Consider the following 17,280-nt stretch of genomic DNA (forward strand, 5'->3'; position numbering starts at 1 on the left):
ATATGTATGAGTCTGATTACATTTCATTGTGAAACTGAAAAGGGCTAAAGATGGACTCGGATTAGGACTTTATGATGCACATTACGGTAATTTTGTCTTCTGTTTTGTGTGTTTAAGACATCCCAGAATAAGCAGGCTGAATTAGTTCAGTCAGTGTCATTTATAGTTGATATTAGGCCACTTGTTTCCACTTTAACATGCATGTGTGGCACTGTATAGCATATAATACATTGTGGTTTTTAATATTATGTAGTAGGCCATAGGATGTGTGTGTGAATGTGTTGTTTATAGTGAGCTCCGTGTAGAAGTGAGCTGTGTGTGTGTGTGTGTGTGTGTGTGTGCGTGCGTGCGTGCGTGCGTGTGTGTGTGTGTGTGTGTGTGTGTGTGTGTGTGTGTGTGTGTGTGTGTGTGTGTGTGTGTGTGTGTGTGTGTGTGTGTGTGTGTGTTTGTGTGTGTGTGTTTGTCCCTCCTCCTCCTCTCCGCCGTGTCTCCAGTGTGAGCGGGTCCGCTGTAGCCTCGCTCGCTCTCAGCTGCTGCTGTGTCCGTAGCGCACAGTCAGTCAGGCTCTCCGCTTGTTGTTTGGTACTTTCGGTGAACTTTATCTCCCTGTGTGTGTGTGTTTGTGTGTGTGGTGCGTTGCTGCATCGCTGCTCGTGAGGGTTGTTTTTTTTTTAACTTGCTGCTGCAACATGGACTGAAGCAGCAACTCACCAAAAGTGTGGATACCCGTGAAAAGAAGAGCGGTCTGTGTAGAGAGCGAACCGTCTCACCATGGAAGAGTACGACGGGCATCAGGAGAACGGGATCCACGCCACCAAGGACTCGGACCGACAGCAGCGGCTCCGGCTCTGTGTTTTAAATGAAATGCTCAACACCGAGAGGGATTATGTCCGGACGTTGCTTTTCCTTCAGTCGGTAAGTTTTTGACATAACCTTTAAATGCTGCTTATGTTCACGTTCCGCGCTCTCACACACGGGCAGAACCTCACGCCAAAGTCCACTCACAAATCTATCAATTTAATTAATTTAGACCAACACGCACGTTTCGTACGTTGTATCGAAGAAGTGGTGACATGTTATTAAATTACAGAGCACACTCTTCAATTCGGCATATATACCGTACATTAAGTGCCACGCATTGCATGAAACATTCAACTTTAATATTTTCCCTGCTGTAAACTGGCGGTCTGGGTATGGGGGATAAACCCCAAACAATTCGTATTGGGTTTGGCGTGGCGTTCAGTGCACACAAGAGTAGCTTCTCTTTGTATCCTGACTTTTTAATCCCGTGTTATTGATATCTATAAATAGACTGCTGTAGTGTGCAGCCTTTGTTTGTGGTTTTCTTTTATAGACAGCTTCATTTGCAGAGGAGCCTGATGGTGCCCAACATCTCAGGCTAAAGTTATCAAGGCAAAAGGAGAAACCTATTCCTCTAAGGGCAATTAAAGCATGGCCATGAATGCTGGGGGGCATCATTCACACCTCTCCATTGTGTGTTAAAGCTCAGGTTCAAAACAACCAGGGAAAGCTCAATCCACACTGATTTAGCAAATAAATAGATATTCATGAGCATTCAGCACCACCACACCTCCTTTTTTCCCCAGACAGAGATAAGAAACCATTTCGGCAGAGCACCCATGGCACATCAGCTGCCTCTGATGAATGAACGTCCTGCTAATTTTACATGCTCCTTCTAGCCACCGACACAGTGGCAGTGCAGATGGCTCCCACCTCCTGGAAACTATTCAATTTGTCACTTCTCCTTGTCATTTTTCGTTGTCTTTCTCCTCGCCTCGTCTTGGCCCTGTCATCTACGGTGCTTGCACAGTGCAGGTGGTTTCTACTTCCTGCTGTGACAAAGTCAGTGTGCGGTTAATTACAAATTGGCTGCATTTAATGCATCTTTATTATTACGCTGGCTGTAGGCAAAGTTGCCCCTCCACAACAAGGTCAAAGGTCAGGGTCAGCCACAAAACATAACTCTTAAACCGGTGGGGATTCTTACTCGCTTTGCTACCCTACTGACTGTTGATCGATATCATTTTCTACTTGCGGGTTTCTTATGACGGCGCTAATGATTCTGCTCATTTTACAATTTCAACATCTGGCAAGCATTTGTCAAAACTCATGGTTCCCTCTTTCCCTTGTGCTGTCACGTGTTAAGAAACTTCCTCAAAGTTCTTGAAATAATTCAGTTAGTCTGCACAGACGTTTCACGGTAGCCGAATGTCACAAAGATACTAAATGATCATACAGACTTCAAGTGCGTACTTAAGGGATGCATTACTTTCTCCAGATTGTGCCCACGTAACGCAGCTTCAAGCCTGGGCTCATTTACTGAGTGTATTTAAGTTCTACAACATTTGGTGTCCAATCCCTGCTGTGGTACTGTTTCTTTTCTCAGTTTACGCAATAAAGCAGCCAGGGCTTATCTTCTGCTGCAGACATAGCAGACAGCAGAGGAACATGCTTTGACCTCTCACCCCCCAAAAACAAAAAACAACAACCAGTTCCGACATAGTGATAAAGTCCCAATGATTTATCAGAGAAGTCTGTGAGCTTTTTCCTGTGAACATCTGAAAGCTGTCAGTGCCGGTGCCCTCCACCGCGCTCCTCCCCGTCATCACATCAATTGGCATGTCTTGATTTAAGCCATACGATGTGCAGCCGGAGGGGGGTTCAGGCTTGAGAGACCTTCTGTTATCACCTGTGTCTTAGCATAGAATGCCCTTTTGTACACACACGTATGCAGTCACATGGAGTGTCAACATTTAGTCCATATTGTTCCTTGTTATGTTGGAAATGGTAAGCTGAGGATGGTATAGCAATTAAACTCTTGTAGTTTGATAATAAATGCGTCTCTCTGACACTCAATACTCAAATAAAATAATACCAGTTATGTGCCATTGCTCTGTGCTGTAAAGGTTGGTAGATTATACTGCATCATCTTGTTAACAAGTGTTTCTGTAGGCTGGAATAGATGCTTAAGATTGACCTCATTGCTAGTCATTTTCACATATGGAAACATGCTATGTAAACAGGTCGCGGTGCCAAAGCATGCTGCTCTCTATATGTGGTCGTATATATGTTGTGCGGGCATTGAGACCATTCCAAAACCCACTAAATCTCCATATGGAGGATTTTGTTGAAACTGGGTCTCGGTAGCTTACACTGCTGAAGGAGCACATGGACAAGAGAAAGAAACGTCACTCCGCTCCACCGACGCCAATCCCCTGCAAATCCCCCCCATGCTCTCCGTCCAGGGTCCAGCTGAGCCTGCTCCCCTTCCCTCAGTGGGAGCCCAGGCTTTGTCACCATGTAGCTCAGTGTGGTGTTGATAAGGGAAGTCTGGCTGTGGGAGCTCACAACATATGGTTTCAATAAAGATATGGAGAGGTTCAGGGTGGGGGTTGGGTGGGGTTAGGGTGGCTAAAGCAATGATGAGGCATCAAAAGTGAGAGTGATTACACAATAGGGTCAGATCGTTCTTGAAGCAGTTATTTGTGTTTCCATTATTTTGTCATCATAAGTGATGTTTTACACATATTTACCAGCCGCGACAGCAACGTTGGCATTGTTGTTGTGAGTATTTTTGCTAGGTGTTGTCACCACGATGGCAACGCAGCCGTGCAAGATACAGTCCCCAAAAGTTCCAGGTGTGAGATCAAAATACAGGCACAGTATGAAAACGTGTGTGATCTAAGCAAGAGGGCCGAGAGTTAGGGGTGCAGAAAGTAGGGCATGGGTCATTGCCCCACCACTTTGCGCCTCTGGCCCGGTTTGGCGTCATGGCTGGTGTGATCCCATCGCAAGATCTCTGTGTGAGGGTCTGCTTTTTTTCAGCCTGCCTCATCTAGTTCAGTCAGAGGGCTCCTACATTTCACAGAATGTCTGTTGACAGCTCGCAGAATGTTTGATATATTTATGCATCGTCTGTGAGTTCTACGCACATGGGGATAACGTAGGAGCTAGGCAGCGAGCAGTGTTTTCCTCATTCAAGAACAGTGCAGACTGCACAGTTTGGATTGTCGTGGAACTGACACCACAGCGGGACATTGCTGACACTGTTGATGTTTGCAGCACCGACACATTTTCGGCTGTCACACTGGAGATATTCAAGTCCAAAATTCATTACCATAGCTATGTGTCTCAGTATATAGATTATTTTTTATGCAGAGCCCCTCAGCGTCTATCCTATCTGAAGGCACCTGACATTTTTGTTTTCCTCTGTCTTATCTGGGGTTTCCCCTGGTGTCCAAGGGGAAATTGAGCAGTGGCAGATTGAATGGCAGCTCGCTGTTGACTGCCCACATCACTCTCCATTGCCTTATCACCGATTTATTTTCCACTTCCCTTTGTACCTCCTGGATCTTTAGCCCCCGTACAGAATCACTTCTCAATCGCAATGATTGCAAATGACACACAAAAGAGATGGTTATCCAGCTTTGGCTCCACAGCCATTCTGCATGTCACTCATCCCCTGGCAATTACCAGCACCAACGAGCTCATCCAGTGTGCTGAAAGGAAGCATGTAGAGATGGTGGGAGGAAAACAGGTGAGAAGGGGGCTGGGGGTGTGAAAAGAGGGATCAGAGGATTCATTTTGCTTAGTGTTATCATTGTGAATCTCTAAATCTGTTGCCTCTTTGGGGTCAAGTGGAAGCAGTCTCATTTAAACAAGCTCATTCCTTTTGAATTCCAGGTTTAAGGCGCTATTTTCAAGCTTTTGTTGCATCAAATTCCCTTGTTTGTGTTGGAATCGATCATTTCTTAGTGCCATGGATTAGTGGGGATTTTCTTCAGGGCAGCGCTTTGTTGATTTAATCCAGGCAACTGGATTTTCCCCATCATGATCCAACAAAATGTATCTATGACGGAAATACAGTCAGTGGCGTCATACCCAGTAGAGGTGAGGGATTTTCCTTTAAAACCATAAAAATTGGAGGTTTGCCGTCTTGAAAGCTGCTTTCTTTTTCTATTTTGACCACACTGACCCATGTCTTCGTGAATCCTGCCCAGTTAAAACAACAGTGGAATTACGTGGCCAGCAGTCACTTTTTGACCTTCCCTCTTGATTCTGAGAAGTGTGAGACTTAGAGTAGGGTGACCAGGAAGGTCTCGTCAGTGCTGCAGGATAATAGGAAACATCTGGAAAGCCTGCCCCCCTGTGACCCTTGCTTTGGGCCACACACAAGTGAGATTACACATGTCTAATCCTGATGTGTGTTTGTGCGGATAAATCATATTATGTTTCGGTGTGACTGCACACTTTATAGCTGCAGTGTTGTCCACACCTCTTTCTCGTCTTTGCTGTTGTTGATTGTTCAGTACGTCCACCTGTAGTGACTGTTGACAAGGCTTGCTGAGCAAACAGGATGACGCGTGTACATGCATACAAACACATTATCCGACTGGTGCCCAGGAAGACAGACATGCAGGAAGCCAGCCTTGGGCTTCCTCTCCAAACTTGATCCTCTGTCTACCTCTTTCCTTTTTTCTCCACTCTACTTCTCCAGCCCTCCCCACTTGGTGGGAAAGACCAGCATGAAGTTTCTCCGGGCTAAGGGGGTATAAATAGCTTCAGATTCTAACTCTCATCTTGGCCACAACGCTAGTGGTTTCAGTTCACTGCAACCTCAGCCCCACTGAAGTCATACAAACACAAGCACACAGTACATATATAGCAAGAGTGAAGGGGAACACAGTCCTGACAGCAGGTACAACAGTTACTATGACAGACTGCTGAGGTTTTGTGAGGGCTTTTATCATTACTGGGCATAAACTCTTCTGCTTAGTAAGACTTGAGAGACAGGATACAGAGTCTCATCATGTATGTTGTATCATAGCCCATGTATCTAGATATGTATCAGATTATCCTTTAAGGGAGAGATGGACACCCCTAGCGGCTGAGTAGAGCGTACAGGAGGCAGGACACAACGCAGATTACTCCACGGTCAGGTAGCTGCTTCATTGTTTGGTCATAAACAACCAAATCTTCTTGCTGTTCCTTGAATTTGTTGATTTGGGCGTTGGCCCCTACCGCCAAAAGTTCCTGAATCTCACCGTCACTCCAGGTAGACATTCTGGTTGGACTCTATATTAGGGAGTTTGCAGGGGGAGGTCTGCCTGAGGTCTGGTCCCACTGATTCAGACATTTGCGTTCTGAGAAACAGAGGGAGGGATACCTAGGGATAATGTCAAGTTTGGTGTGAAAGGGCCCCTTAGCTGTAGTATAACCTTAACATGAGATCAGTTCTGTTTTAACTGGCTACTGTGCACCCTTCCATCTCTCTCTGCACAACGGGGAACTTGCAGTGCAGCCCACACCGAAGTGACAGGGCCAGACTAAGTCGTTACCATGCAGCGTGTGACATAAATGGGCGTTAATGCCAGTTTTTCCAACTTTTAATCTTACTGCTTTTTTTAGTCATGTGTGTTGATAAGCCATTTCTTTGAGGCATAAGACTGCAGTAGGAATTTTAAGAATTCAAGTTAACAAGTCTTAACCACTGTAACACCCGGAGGCATGATGTCAAAAAAAAAAGAAACACCCCCTCCTTCCCTCTACAAGAGATGTTTTTAGATTCTTACAGCTGTGAATTAGCAAAGCAGAAAAGTCATTTAACATGATCAATGTGTTAGGAAGTCTTTTCTTAATGTTGTCCATGGTGTTTGTACGGGTTTTTAATTAATACAACCTTTCTCTTTGTGTAGTTATCTTAGTGGTTATCCATTTAAAGAAGTAAATCTATTCAGGAGTGGATTCTGTGGATTTGGAGAAGAAAGAAAGTCATGAACCAGAAGTCATTAGTGTTACATGAGGTTACTGATTTCACTGTTCCCAATATCAGACCACACAATACCAAGAATGCAGAGCAGAGAGACTTTTCAGATGCACTGTTTGGTTATCAGGGAGTTTTTATGACTGGAGCAAACACCAAATAAGAGAAACTACTGCTGTGTGCCTGAAAAGCCCGTGAAGTGCTTGTCAACTGGCTGATATATGATACAGTGGGTGACCTGGTCTGAAATGCAAAAGCGCGGCAACATGAGATCTCTAATGTCCCATCGGAGATCATGACCCGGACAAAGTTGGGACAAGTACTTTCTCAGGTTAGATACTGGGTCCAGTGACTGCAGCATGTTTTTGAGAACACTCTTGAATAGTGAATGAATAGGATGGATGGATACCTGCGGAATGGCTTGGCATAGACTTTCCCCTGGGAGCTCCTTATTTGGTTTACGAACTGTGGCAGCAGGCTTACAATGTTTGTTTGCTTTCTCAAATACCACCAGATGTGTGGCTTCTTCTGGGGTCGGAGGTCCTTTAGCTCGTAGAAAATGCTAAACAAAGAAACAACACCAAGCTCCTTAAATGTAGAGAATATAACAAAGATGTTTTATAAAGCCTGTGTTAGATTACAGGACTGCTGAAGTGTTGCCCTATCAGGGTGGGTCAGAGTAAATGCCTGTGCGCTGTCCAGCCAGGAAGCTGCTCACATGACACAATGGGACAAAGAAGAGTGTCACACACACATCACACTCTACCCAACAGAACCTTAAGTAGGTCTTCTTTTGTCCCTCATTCCATGGTACAGAAGAAGCAGTTTCACAAATTTGAAGAGGATCGGTGTCCAGTTATCCAGAGTGGAGAAAGTGGACTCGAAAATCTTAAAGTGTTTTCGCGTATGAACTCTGCACAATGTCCGACAAATAGGGTGCGGGCATTGTGCAAAAGTCACACATGTAGCACACAACAGGAAATTATCCGTCAGTGCGTTTACATGCACACCAATAACCTGAAAATGGTCTTTCCCAGGTTTCCTCACGTTTACATGAGCGTGGGAGAAAGGGAAAATGACGGGAGTAGCTCGACCTCTTGTACAGTAGGTGGCGCTCCGCCAACATACATCTGGTCAGAATACGTCTTTTTCTTCCGGTTCACCTTTGTCAAAATCACAAGCGGGGGAAAAATGGCTGACTTTTGGACAGAATAACGACAGAAACGGGTCTTCTTTGTAGTGATGTTACTTGCTACGGCAAAGTCCTCCCTCAGTTTAAGGGTAACGCTCTATTGTTTTTTTCACATTGTTTTCGGCGCTGTTGCTTCCTGGTTTATTTTATTTCCGGGTCAAAAGCCACTGAAGGGGAGGGGAAGTTATAACCCACGGAGCATGACATGAAAACTGACAGTAATCCGGGAATGCTGTTTACATGCAAGAATAATCGGGCTACTGGAGGAGTTATCTAGATCTGTTAACCTGTGTATGAGAATTCAGATTTTACCCATGGTACGGTGTTTACATGGTGTTTGAGAAACCGGAGTATGCCTGTAACCCGTAAATAACAGGTGTCAGATGGAGTTTAATTTACTGGAAATCCTCTGTTTGGTTTAGGCGAGAGGTGACACAAGGAGGCAGGACATGACATGGATTACATTGCGGTCACAGAGCCGGTTCGTAGTTTGATCATAAAAAAACACGTCTCTTGCCATTACTTAAATTTGTTTGACCATTAAGGCATCTGCCCTTAACGACCGACCTTTATCGTGTCTTCAGTATCGTGTAAATCACCCTTCTTCTACACCCTTGGATGTTTGTTTTCTTTTCCGGTTTGGCACTAGCCACGGGATACAAATGTCATCAATGCGCCCACCCGCTCGTCGTGAAGTCTTACAAATTGGACATTATAAATACTTTGTACCTGGAAGCTGCCAGGTTAAATTCGTTCATGTCTGGTCCAACTGAACTGGACATTTGCGGTCTCACCTGCAACTCTTTTCTTTTCTTATGTAAGATTTGTTCATGGGTGGGAGATGTCGCTATGAGTCATGCTTCCTTTCCAGTTCATGCTTGTCTATTTCGCCCATTAGTTTGGTCTACATTCTCAGGTCTACTCTGAACGTCAGTCTTAATGTAGCCTTCCTCTGACAGACTGTTGGTGTACGTGTTGTGACAAAACTGGATGAAAAGTGTATCTAATGAGTCCTTGTTCAGTGTAAGAGTGCCAATAGAGCATACAGTGTGTGACAGCCTGGGTGAGTGGTGGAACGATGTAAAAGTGGTGGGAAGACAGAACACTGCTGGATTAACTTTTCTAGGTAATTGCCACGACTGCGAACAGAGAACATTTACACAGGAAGGCTTATGCTGTTATTTTCTTGACATGGTTGTCACTTTGTTAAACATTGGCTCTAAGGTAAACAATTTCACTTTGCTGATTAGTCGAGCTTTTTGCCTATTTATGTTATTTAACCCCAGGAGTTACAGAGGCTGCTGACTATGTTGTTATAACTGATGACGACAGTTGCTGACAAATTCTTGGGCCTGGTTGCTGAAAAGCTTTTCTTTTGGCGATTGCGCAATGTGATGACATTTTTGCCAACTAACATGGCATGATTAAAGGCTTGAGTCACACATGCCTGTGCCGTTCCTATGACAATTTTGTTCTCTCATGCCGACAGGAAACCTTTTAGGAAACCATACTAAATTTCGACACGATGAGTTATTACAGCCAGTTCTTGTGGACATGACCCTTTACAGGATAAACATGTGACGGAAAAAAACAACTTATGAGTGAATGGAGCCCTTGTTTTGATGGGGATTTCTACCAGGACTGTTGCCTCATGTCGTCATTTTATCATATGTGATTACGTTTCATAATTTAAATTCCACACTCTGCTTTCTGTGTGTTGTACAGTTGCTTGCAGTGAAATGGAATATTGTGAATCAAAATGATCCTAGAAGCTTCCCTTTCAGAAGTGGAAACTAACACAAATGTTAGTTGTCTCGAAAATGAGAAGTTGAGGTATGATGTAGGTCAGTTGCATCAGTGTTTTCAGAGCTAGAAAATGACTTTTTCAGGGCATTAACTAGCTGCTTCTGTCTTTGTACTGAATACTTTTCTCTATCAGGTTGGTAAATACTGTTTGAGTGAGTTCAAGTGGGTGTTCTCTATAATCCTACCCCCCTGCTTTGCCAAAATGACCATTATTGTGTGGTCTGGGAGGCTACTTTGGGTCTTTACCACCATTTTCTCTGTCTAGGCCCATGACACTGTTTATGTCTGCCCAGCTGAATGCCAGGTGTGGCCTTCTTAGTTTGGATTTGCCTGGTTATGTCACGTATGAAAGCAGTAACAGAGGTGTTATGGAAAATGTAGGAAATGGCTAACTGGTTGCTACATCTTTTTCTGTAGCCGGTCTTTGGTCTGTTTGGTAGCTGCACATGTCTCTGATGGCTCACTCAACACCATACTTACCACACTCTCATCCAGTCTGTGATTCCCTGCGTCTTTCAGCACCAAAAAACTCACATCCAAATGTCCAGATGGCCTCTGCAATCTGGTCCATGATGTTATCTCCCGATCACCACATGTCACCACTCACTTAGAAAAAGGAGCCACAGACAAACCTGCACTGAGTGTCAAGCCCTGGCAGAGATTAAATTAGGTTATTATTTAGCCCAGTTGAAAGCTGTATGTTTCCTGTGACGAGAATGTGTCATTTCAAGGGTTGGGAATTGAATATGAATAAACATGTCAATATTGATAAAGTTAGATCATTTTAACGGATTAACAGATTGAAGCAGTTGCGTAATTATGGAAAGCTGGCTGTTAACATTAAGTGTGCAAATGGAGAAACACATTTTTAGACATGTCTTCCAGCACACTAATATCGTATGCATGAGAAGCTATATTTTCATTATCCCAAGAGGGGTATTTGAGAATGAGTGGTGCATGCTTCTCTGTTTTGCGTTCCTATAGATGTGGAACAGAGTGACTGCATTGAGAGTAAGACTATGATTATGTGACAGACGCTGCCTAAAGCCAAATTCATACCAACTGCTTCCACGTGTCCGTGAGGGTCTGCCTAAAGTAAATATCATCGTCACGTGTGCAGCCCAAGTTGTTCCAAACTCGTTCAGTAGGTGGCATAGGCACCTGTATGCACGTCTAGCTGGTTTGACAAGTAGAAGAAGAAGGGGAAGAATATGAAAGAGAAGGAAAAAAAAGGAAAGAAAAAGTGGGATGAGGACATTTAAGGCAGAAGTTCAAACAACAGTTCGAGCACAGAGATCTGCTGGGGTTTTTTAAAGATTCTTTTTTGGCTTTTTTACGCCTTCATTTGATAGCTTAATGTTGACAGGAAATGAGGGACAGAGAGAGAAGGTGACATGCAGCGAAGGGTCAACCCTGGGCCTCTGCAGCAAGGACTTTAGCCTCTGTATATAGGGCGCCCGCTCTACTAGGTGAGCTACTGGGTGCCCCAAATCTGCAGTTTTTTAAGGCACCATAAAGGATATATATACACATTCATTACGTGCAGCCATCGTGGAGAGTGGTAGCATCTTGCTAAATTACATGGTGGAGATTGCACTTTTTAATATGCCTCTTGTCAACGTGACCAATAAAATCAAGTCATGCTCAGAAGATTAAAATGTTCATGGCAGTGACTGAAAAGTCTTACTAAGCCAGATCCTCGCTGATCTTTCCATCACAAGTGTTATTGCAAGTATCACATATTCAAAATAAGCATCATGCATTCATCAATGCAACAGAGCTGAGGAGGGTTTGATGAGTAGGCAGTCTTAAACAGGAAGTCTCTGGTCCAGTGCTGACGGTCTGTCACACTGTTTCATCCCCTTGTAGTGCTCAGTTTCCGCCCATGTGAGCTACTCAAAGAGTCCTGAAGTTTGAAGTCCTTCAAAGCGGAAGTAAGTGAGAGTGGGAGGAAAAAAATTGTGGACAAGACTCAAAGAAGACTTTGTTTTTTGGCGATTGGCTCAGCCAAAAAAGAGTTTCTCTTGGAAGACAGCGAGGGACTGGTTGGTGGGTGAAGGGGAGCCAGGGGGGGAGAAAGTAGTCTGCTAAGGTTTGCTGGGGTCCCTCATTGTGGCAATGCCACGGGCCATTCTCTGGCTCTACTGCACTCATGCCACAAAGAGGGGATTTCTTCATTTATTTATTCAATTTCATGCCATGTCAACCCCAAAATGGCCCCCATTCCCTCTCCTAAGCTGCCCTGTCCTCCTTTGTGGCTGGTCATCCCAATGCTCTCCCCCAAAAGAGAGACCCTTAATGGGTGCATTGTTTTTAGAGTGTTGTTGTTTTCTCTTGGATAAGGAGGGGTAGAGACTGTGAGGCTGGTGACCTGAGGACTTGCATAGAAAAGTCCAGAATCTGTGGATCTGTGATTTTGTTTAAGGATTGTTTCAGTAGGTGTGGGAACTGCTGCGATTTAAAAGGGGCTCTCAGGGCCCGCTGGAAAAACCCTGACAAGTGCTAGAGCTCGTGCTTGATATACGGGGTCTCTTTTGAGATCTCTGAATTGAGTGAGATGGCCCAGAGTTGTTGCTGAATGCTGATGTATCCATGGGCAGACACTGATAAACAGACAAATTCAGATATGAGAACAAATGACTTGTTCCATCACATAAATGGTCATGGAAATATTTGGCATGTATTACACCACCTTGCTTTGACGTCTCATATATTGCATTTTCACTTATTGCCAAGCAAGTACATAATGTCTCATCTCAGTTATTCTGTTTCTCAGGGTTACACAAGAGCGAACCAATGGCATATTGGCATTTATGTGTCAATGTTTCATCTGAATTCAAAATTAATATTGACCTCTTTATGTTGTGGGACATTCCTTCTTGTGTTTCTTTACAAATATTGGAAACACCTTTCAGTATAATGCAATCCAGTCCAGTAAGACGCCTCCGCAGCTTTCAAAATGTCAGTTAAGATGTCCAAAGACCTCTGTGACCTTGTTCTCACACGCACATTCATCTTCCCATTAATTTCTGTTTAATATGGACATGAATGCAAATGCACGTTAAAATAATCCTCCCCATCTGACTGAGTGGCTCCTGAGGCAACATCTCCTGCAGAGCAGCAGTGCAGCAGCAGCTCCTGTGCCTGACTGTACTCCTGACTAACATGTCGCAACCTGACCTAGCTTGACAATTATGACTTATGACTTATGTTTCGTACTTGTCTTTAGTTATTTCCCTATTGTAATTGAGTGTGCAGGGTTTCTTGTGTTCAGATTTTTATTTAGGTTAGGATTTGAAACATACTTTTGCTTGTTTCACAGTCGATTTAAAGGGATACTTTATCCATTTTAATCCAGGTCTGTGTCATGGTGATGTGGGCATTGTGTTCAGATGAACCGTGTTTGGTGAAATCCACCAGAATACCCAACACTATGCCTACCTTGACATGACACATCTCCTTAGCGTTACATTGGTGTTTAAGGGCAGTTTGATGATGGCAAAAATCATATTCACCAATTTCTCACTGACTTTGGAAAAGTCATGCATTTATTTCCATAAAAAAAAACATTGTCTTATTAACCGTGGATTTTTATTTTTAGAAATACATTGTTTTTAAATGTCTTGTTTCACAATCGCTTTCAATTGTAATTGAAAATAAAATGTCATTCATTTCCCAGCTCTAGTATTTATTTATTGTTCTTAAGTCTATGCAAGTTGATTTAAAGGGCTCTAGACTGAAGTGATGACCTTGACTCAAAGAGGTGAAGCCATTGTGGGGTCATGTTACGTAGTTGGCTTAGCTGCAGGTAGAAAGCTCTGTTCAGAAGCAGACTGTGCAGACGTGAAGGCAGCAGGCCTCCTACTCACTGTCCAGTGGAGCGAACACTGAAGCCCCACCAACATATGGTCCATCTGTATCTTCACACCTAACTGTCTGGCCCCTCTGCGCTCTGATAAACCTCAACATTTAGCACCCCCCAAATCTGACTCCTTGGCTGTTGGTCGTATGAGATGATGCCTGATGCCTCATATGACACAAGAACAATCTCATTTCAAGTGTTAAACAGTGATTCCACTGTCTGGGGTGGCAGGTGATAATGGATGTAGGGACAGACTGCCTGCCAAGTGGTTTGATGGGTGGCAGTTGAATGTGTATATAATGAAGACCGGCTTTGAATTTCTGTCCCTTCCCTTCAATCCATAGCAATAAGTAGCGTGATATTCACCTAGTCATTTTGTAATCCTTGGTGCCTTAAAACATAGGCTACATAGTCTTATTACAGTGCGACTGTTGTGCCACAAAGTTACGGGTAAAGTCCATAATTTAAATCTTTTCAAGTGTATAGAGAACCACGTGATTTATTTGTGTGTTGCAGTTTGGTCGCATGCTAGCACACAACTGTCAGACTTTGCTAAGAACACAGTTGAGTTAGCGACCAGTCAAACATGTCATATACTTCCTTTGTACAAAAGCCACACTTCCTGTTCCGAAACAACATCTGCTGCTTTGTGTTGAGAGGCACTGCTTCATTCTGCACACTGTTTATTTTCCTTCCCCGCTGGGTTCAACCACTGCCTAGCTGCTTGAAAAGAAACTGAATTCTTGTCAATGATTTTGTTGTCTAAAAAAGTGTTGTCTTTTGTTCAATGCGATCGCTCTGTTTTCACTTCCTGTTTGCGTGCCACAAACGCAGCAACAGAGGCATGCGCGTGCACTTCTTCTGTTGCAGTTTTTTTTTTTTTAACCTGTCTTCACTTTTTCTCGCACATCACTCTTTGCAATAAGATGGACAGTGAGTCAGCTCCCTTCAGTCTGCTCGCATGCCCGTTCAGCAAGTGCAACATGAGCCAGCTTTTATGTGAACTGATGTGAGGGCGGTTTCACACTCTGCCCACTTTAGTACCGTCCATGGCTAGTTTCATCGGACATTTAGGTGGAAGAGTGATGTCTGCTTTGGCACGACAATTTGACAACATGAATTCATGACAAAACTGGTTGCCGTCTGCTAGATCTGCATCTAATGTGCTACTTTTGTAACATAGTCACTTTGGCTGTTGGTGCTTTTCTGCATGATATTGGGATCCATCATGTCCTGTCATACTGCCCCTTATACACCAAGCGGCATCGTCAAAGTCTCACAACAGTGCAATCTTTCACCAGATGAGTTTTTTGTGCTGTGCATTCATTCACATCACAGAGGAATCACCCCCAGAACGTGGATCTCCCATTTGTTGGGCCCCTGAGGGCGCTTATCACACTTATTCAATTTACCAAACTCTTATGCCAAACATAGTTAAGTCCAGAAATAGCTCTCGTTGGCGAAAACACCCATGTCTGTAAATGAGGGCGGAGGAAGGGGTTTGGGGCTGTGACTGCTAACAAAAAGCTAATATGCTATACAAAGCACACATGCTTGTTTCGGGGAACTTCGGGTTTATGTAGGATTGGAGACAGCCTTTTAAACGTCTCAACTTTTTTTTTAGCACAAAGATGTTTAACTGTAACAGATGTTTAGCACAAAACTAGTTTAAACATTTGTAGCTTCTGGACCATTTACATACAAGAAACACACTGTTTCACAAGTCATACTTCACTACGCGGACAACAAGAGTCCAAGCCGATTACATTTGACATTTTCTGAACAGGTGACATTTTAATAACACATTCTTATTGTTGTGAGGATTTAATAGTGTGCTGTTGCAGGTATTTCTGTTCTTTTGAGGGTGAGTAAGGTGGAAATTATTTAGAACAATTATTGAGCAATAGAAAGAACTTGAGGAAAATCCTGACAATGTTTTCGGCGCTGCAAGGCTTGCATAACTGCAGTCCTGAATAATAGAGGCCTGAAGAAGTGCAGCAAATGGTTTTGTTCATTGAGGAAAATACAGGGACCTCAAAGTGAAGATGTTATTAGTTCTCTGTTGTAACAGACTAGCTTGGTACTGGGGTTTTAAATGTAAGGCTCTTATTTCTAGTCATGACCTGGATTGACTGAAGAAGGTGAAAACGAGGGAAAAAACAAAATGGTAACACATAACCGTAAGCATGTCCCTCAGACGAGGCCTGTGGTGTTCTTGACTCTTGTAAGAGGCGAGCTCCTTCTCGTTTCTTCAGTTCGGTTTAGGTTGTTGTTGGTGACTGGATCCCCAAAAATGACAATGAAAACCCGCCCAAAAAGAATAATGAAGACAGAAGAGGACAGAGGGACATTTCAAGAGTTAATCGGTCGATGTTTCTGACACACTGAAAAAGAAGTAAATGGGAGATCCAAAAGCGTCTCCTTAAACAGAGGGATTTTTTTGTGATGTGATGGGAAATATAAAAAACATTCAAGATTAGATTGCCCTCCATAAAGATGGGGAAGAAAGCCACCATGGCCTTGATGTTTTTGGTATGACTTCTGCCTTTTTGTTGGACTTTCCTGGCTTTACCATACTGAAATATTGGTGGTTATGATTGTGCATTAGTGTCGTACTTGGCAGCTACTTTGTGGTCTATCAGGAAACTTCATGGTTGTGTTACTAGTCTCCTGTGGGATTGCATCATAAGCTGCCTAACAGCCCATCACCCCTGTGGCAAGAGACCATCATGTGTAATATCTCTGTTGTGCTCCGTGCAGCAGCTGAGCCCGCTCTGTGGAGCTTCTGAATCGTTATGAGTCCAAGGGTATCAAAAGATGAATATGTGTCCCATTTGACCAACTATTATTAACACATTCATTAATGTCATTCCTTTTTTTTTTTTTTTAAATATCAGAGAGCCTCTTTGGCACACAATCTGCTAGATGTCTGAAAGTTTATAGTGAATATACATAGCCTGATTTTACCTTTTTTACCTATTTTTAAGGATCACAATTTTCTTTAGTCAGTGGGCTTTCAAAACACAAGCATCTCATAGTTAATTTCCCTCAAATTCACAGAAATTTAGATAATACCACAAAGACAAATCTTTCCGTCTTGACCAACATGGGCAGGGTTCAGCATCATATCATATCATATCATATTGCTCATCATTGTCTGATCCCAAAATGATTAATCACCCTCGGCTCACTGATGATGATGTGCTTCTGATGTCAGAAAAGAGGCAGATAGGTCACCTGAGATGGAGATGTGAAAGTAAACAAGGACCGTCTGCTGCATCCTGCCGCCTTTCACCAGGTTGATTAACAAGTAATGAGCTCTACACTGTTTCTAGTGGGTAGAGTAGAATCACAGTCTTCGTCATGACGAATGCTTGTTTTTCACGATTGGTTTTCTTTTTCCAATAACAACTGGCTTAGCTAGGTACTGTGGAAAGGATGGCTCTTTTAATATTCATCTCATATCTTAATGCCAGTGTGTGTTTGTGTGTGCAAAAGTATTGTCCTCTCTGTACAAATGATGCATGACTTGTGATATGCTAAGGGTTATCTGAGACTCCTTCCTTCCCTGTTATCGAAACCAGAATGGGAAGTGTACTATGTATAGTGCTGGGTAATCTGGCCAAAATCTTCTAT

General features: G+C 43.4%; 1 protein-coding gene across 1 annotated transcript in view; it reads left to right on the top strand.

Annotated features, from left to right (window-relative positions):
• Positions 1 to 535: 535 nt before the first annotated feature.
• Positions 536 to 17,280, top strand: part of prex1 (phosphatidylinositol-3,4,5-trisphosphate-dependent Rac exchange factor 1) — a 91,018-nt gene continuing 74,273 nt past the window's right edge. Inside the window, exon 1 of the mRNA XM_083920125.1 lies at positions 536 to 915. Within this exon, the coding sequence (XP_083776251.1) occupies positions 772 to 915 (144 nt within the window). The 5' untranslated portion in view covers positions 536 to 771. The remainder of the gene's footprint in view (positions 916 to 17,280) is intronic.

This window comes from Echiichthys vipera (assembly GCF_963691815.1).
Source record: "Echiichthys vipera genome assembly, chromosome: 9".
NCBI classification, from domain to species: Eukaryota; Metazoa; Chordata; class Actinopteri; order Perciformes; family Trachinidae; genus Echiichthys; species Echiichthys vipera.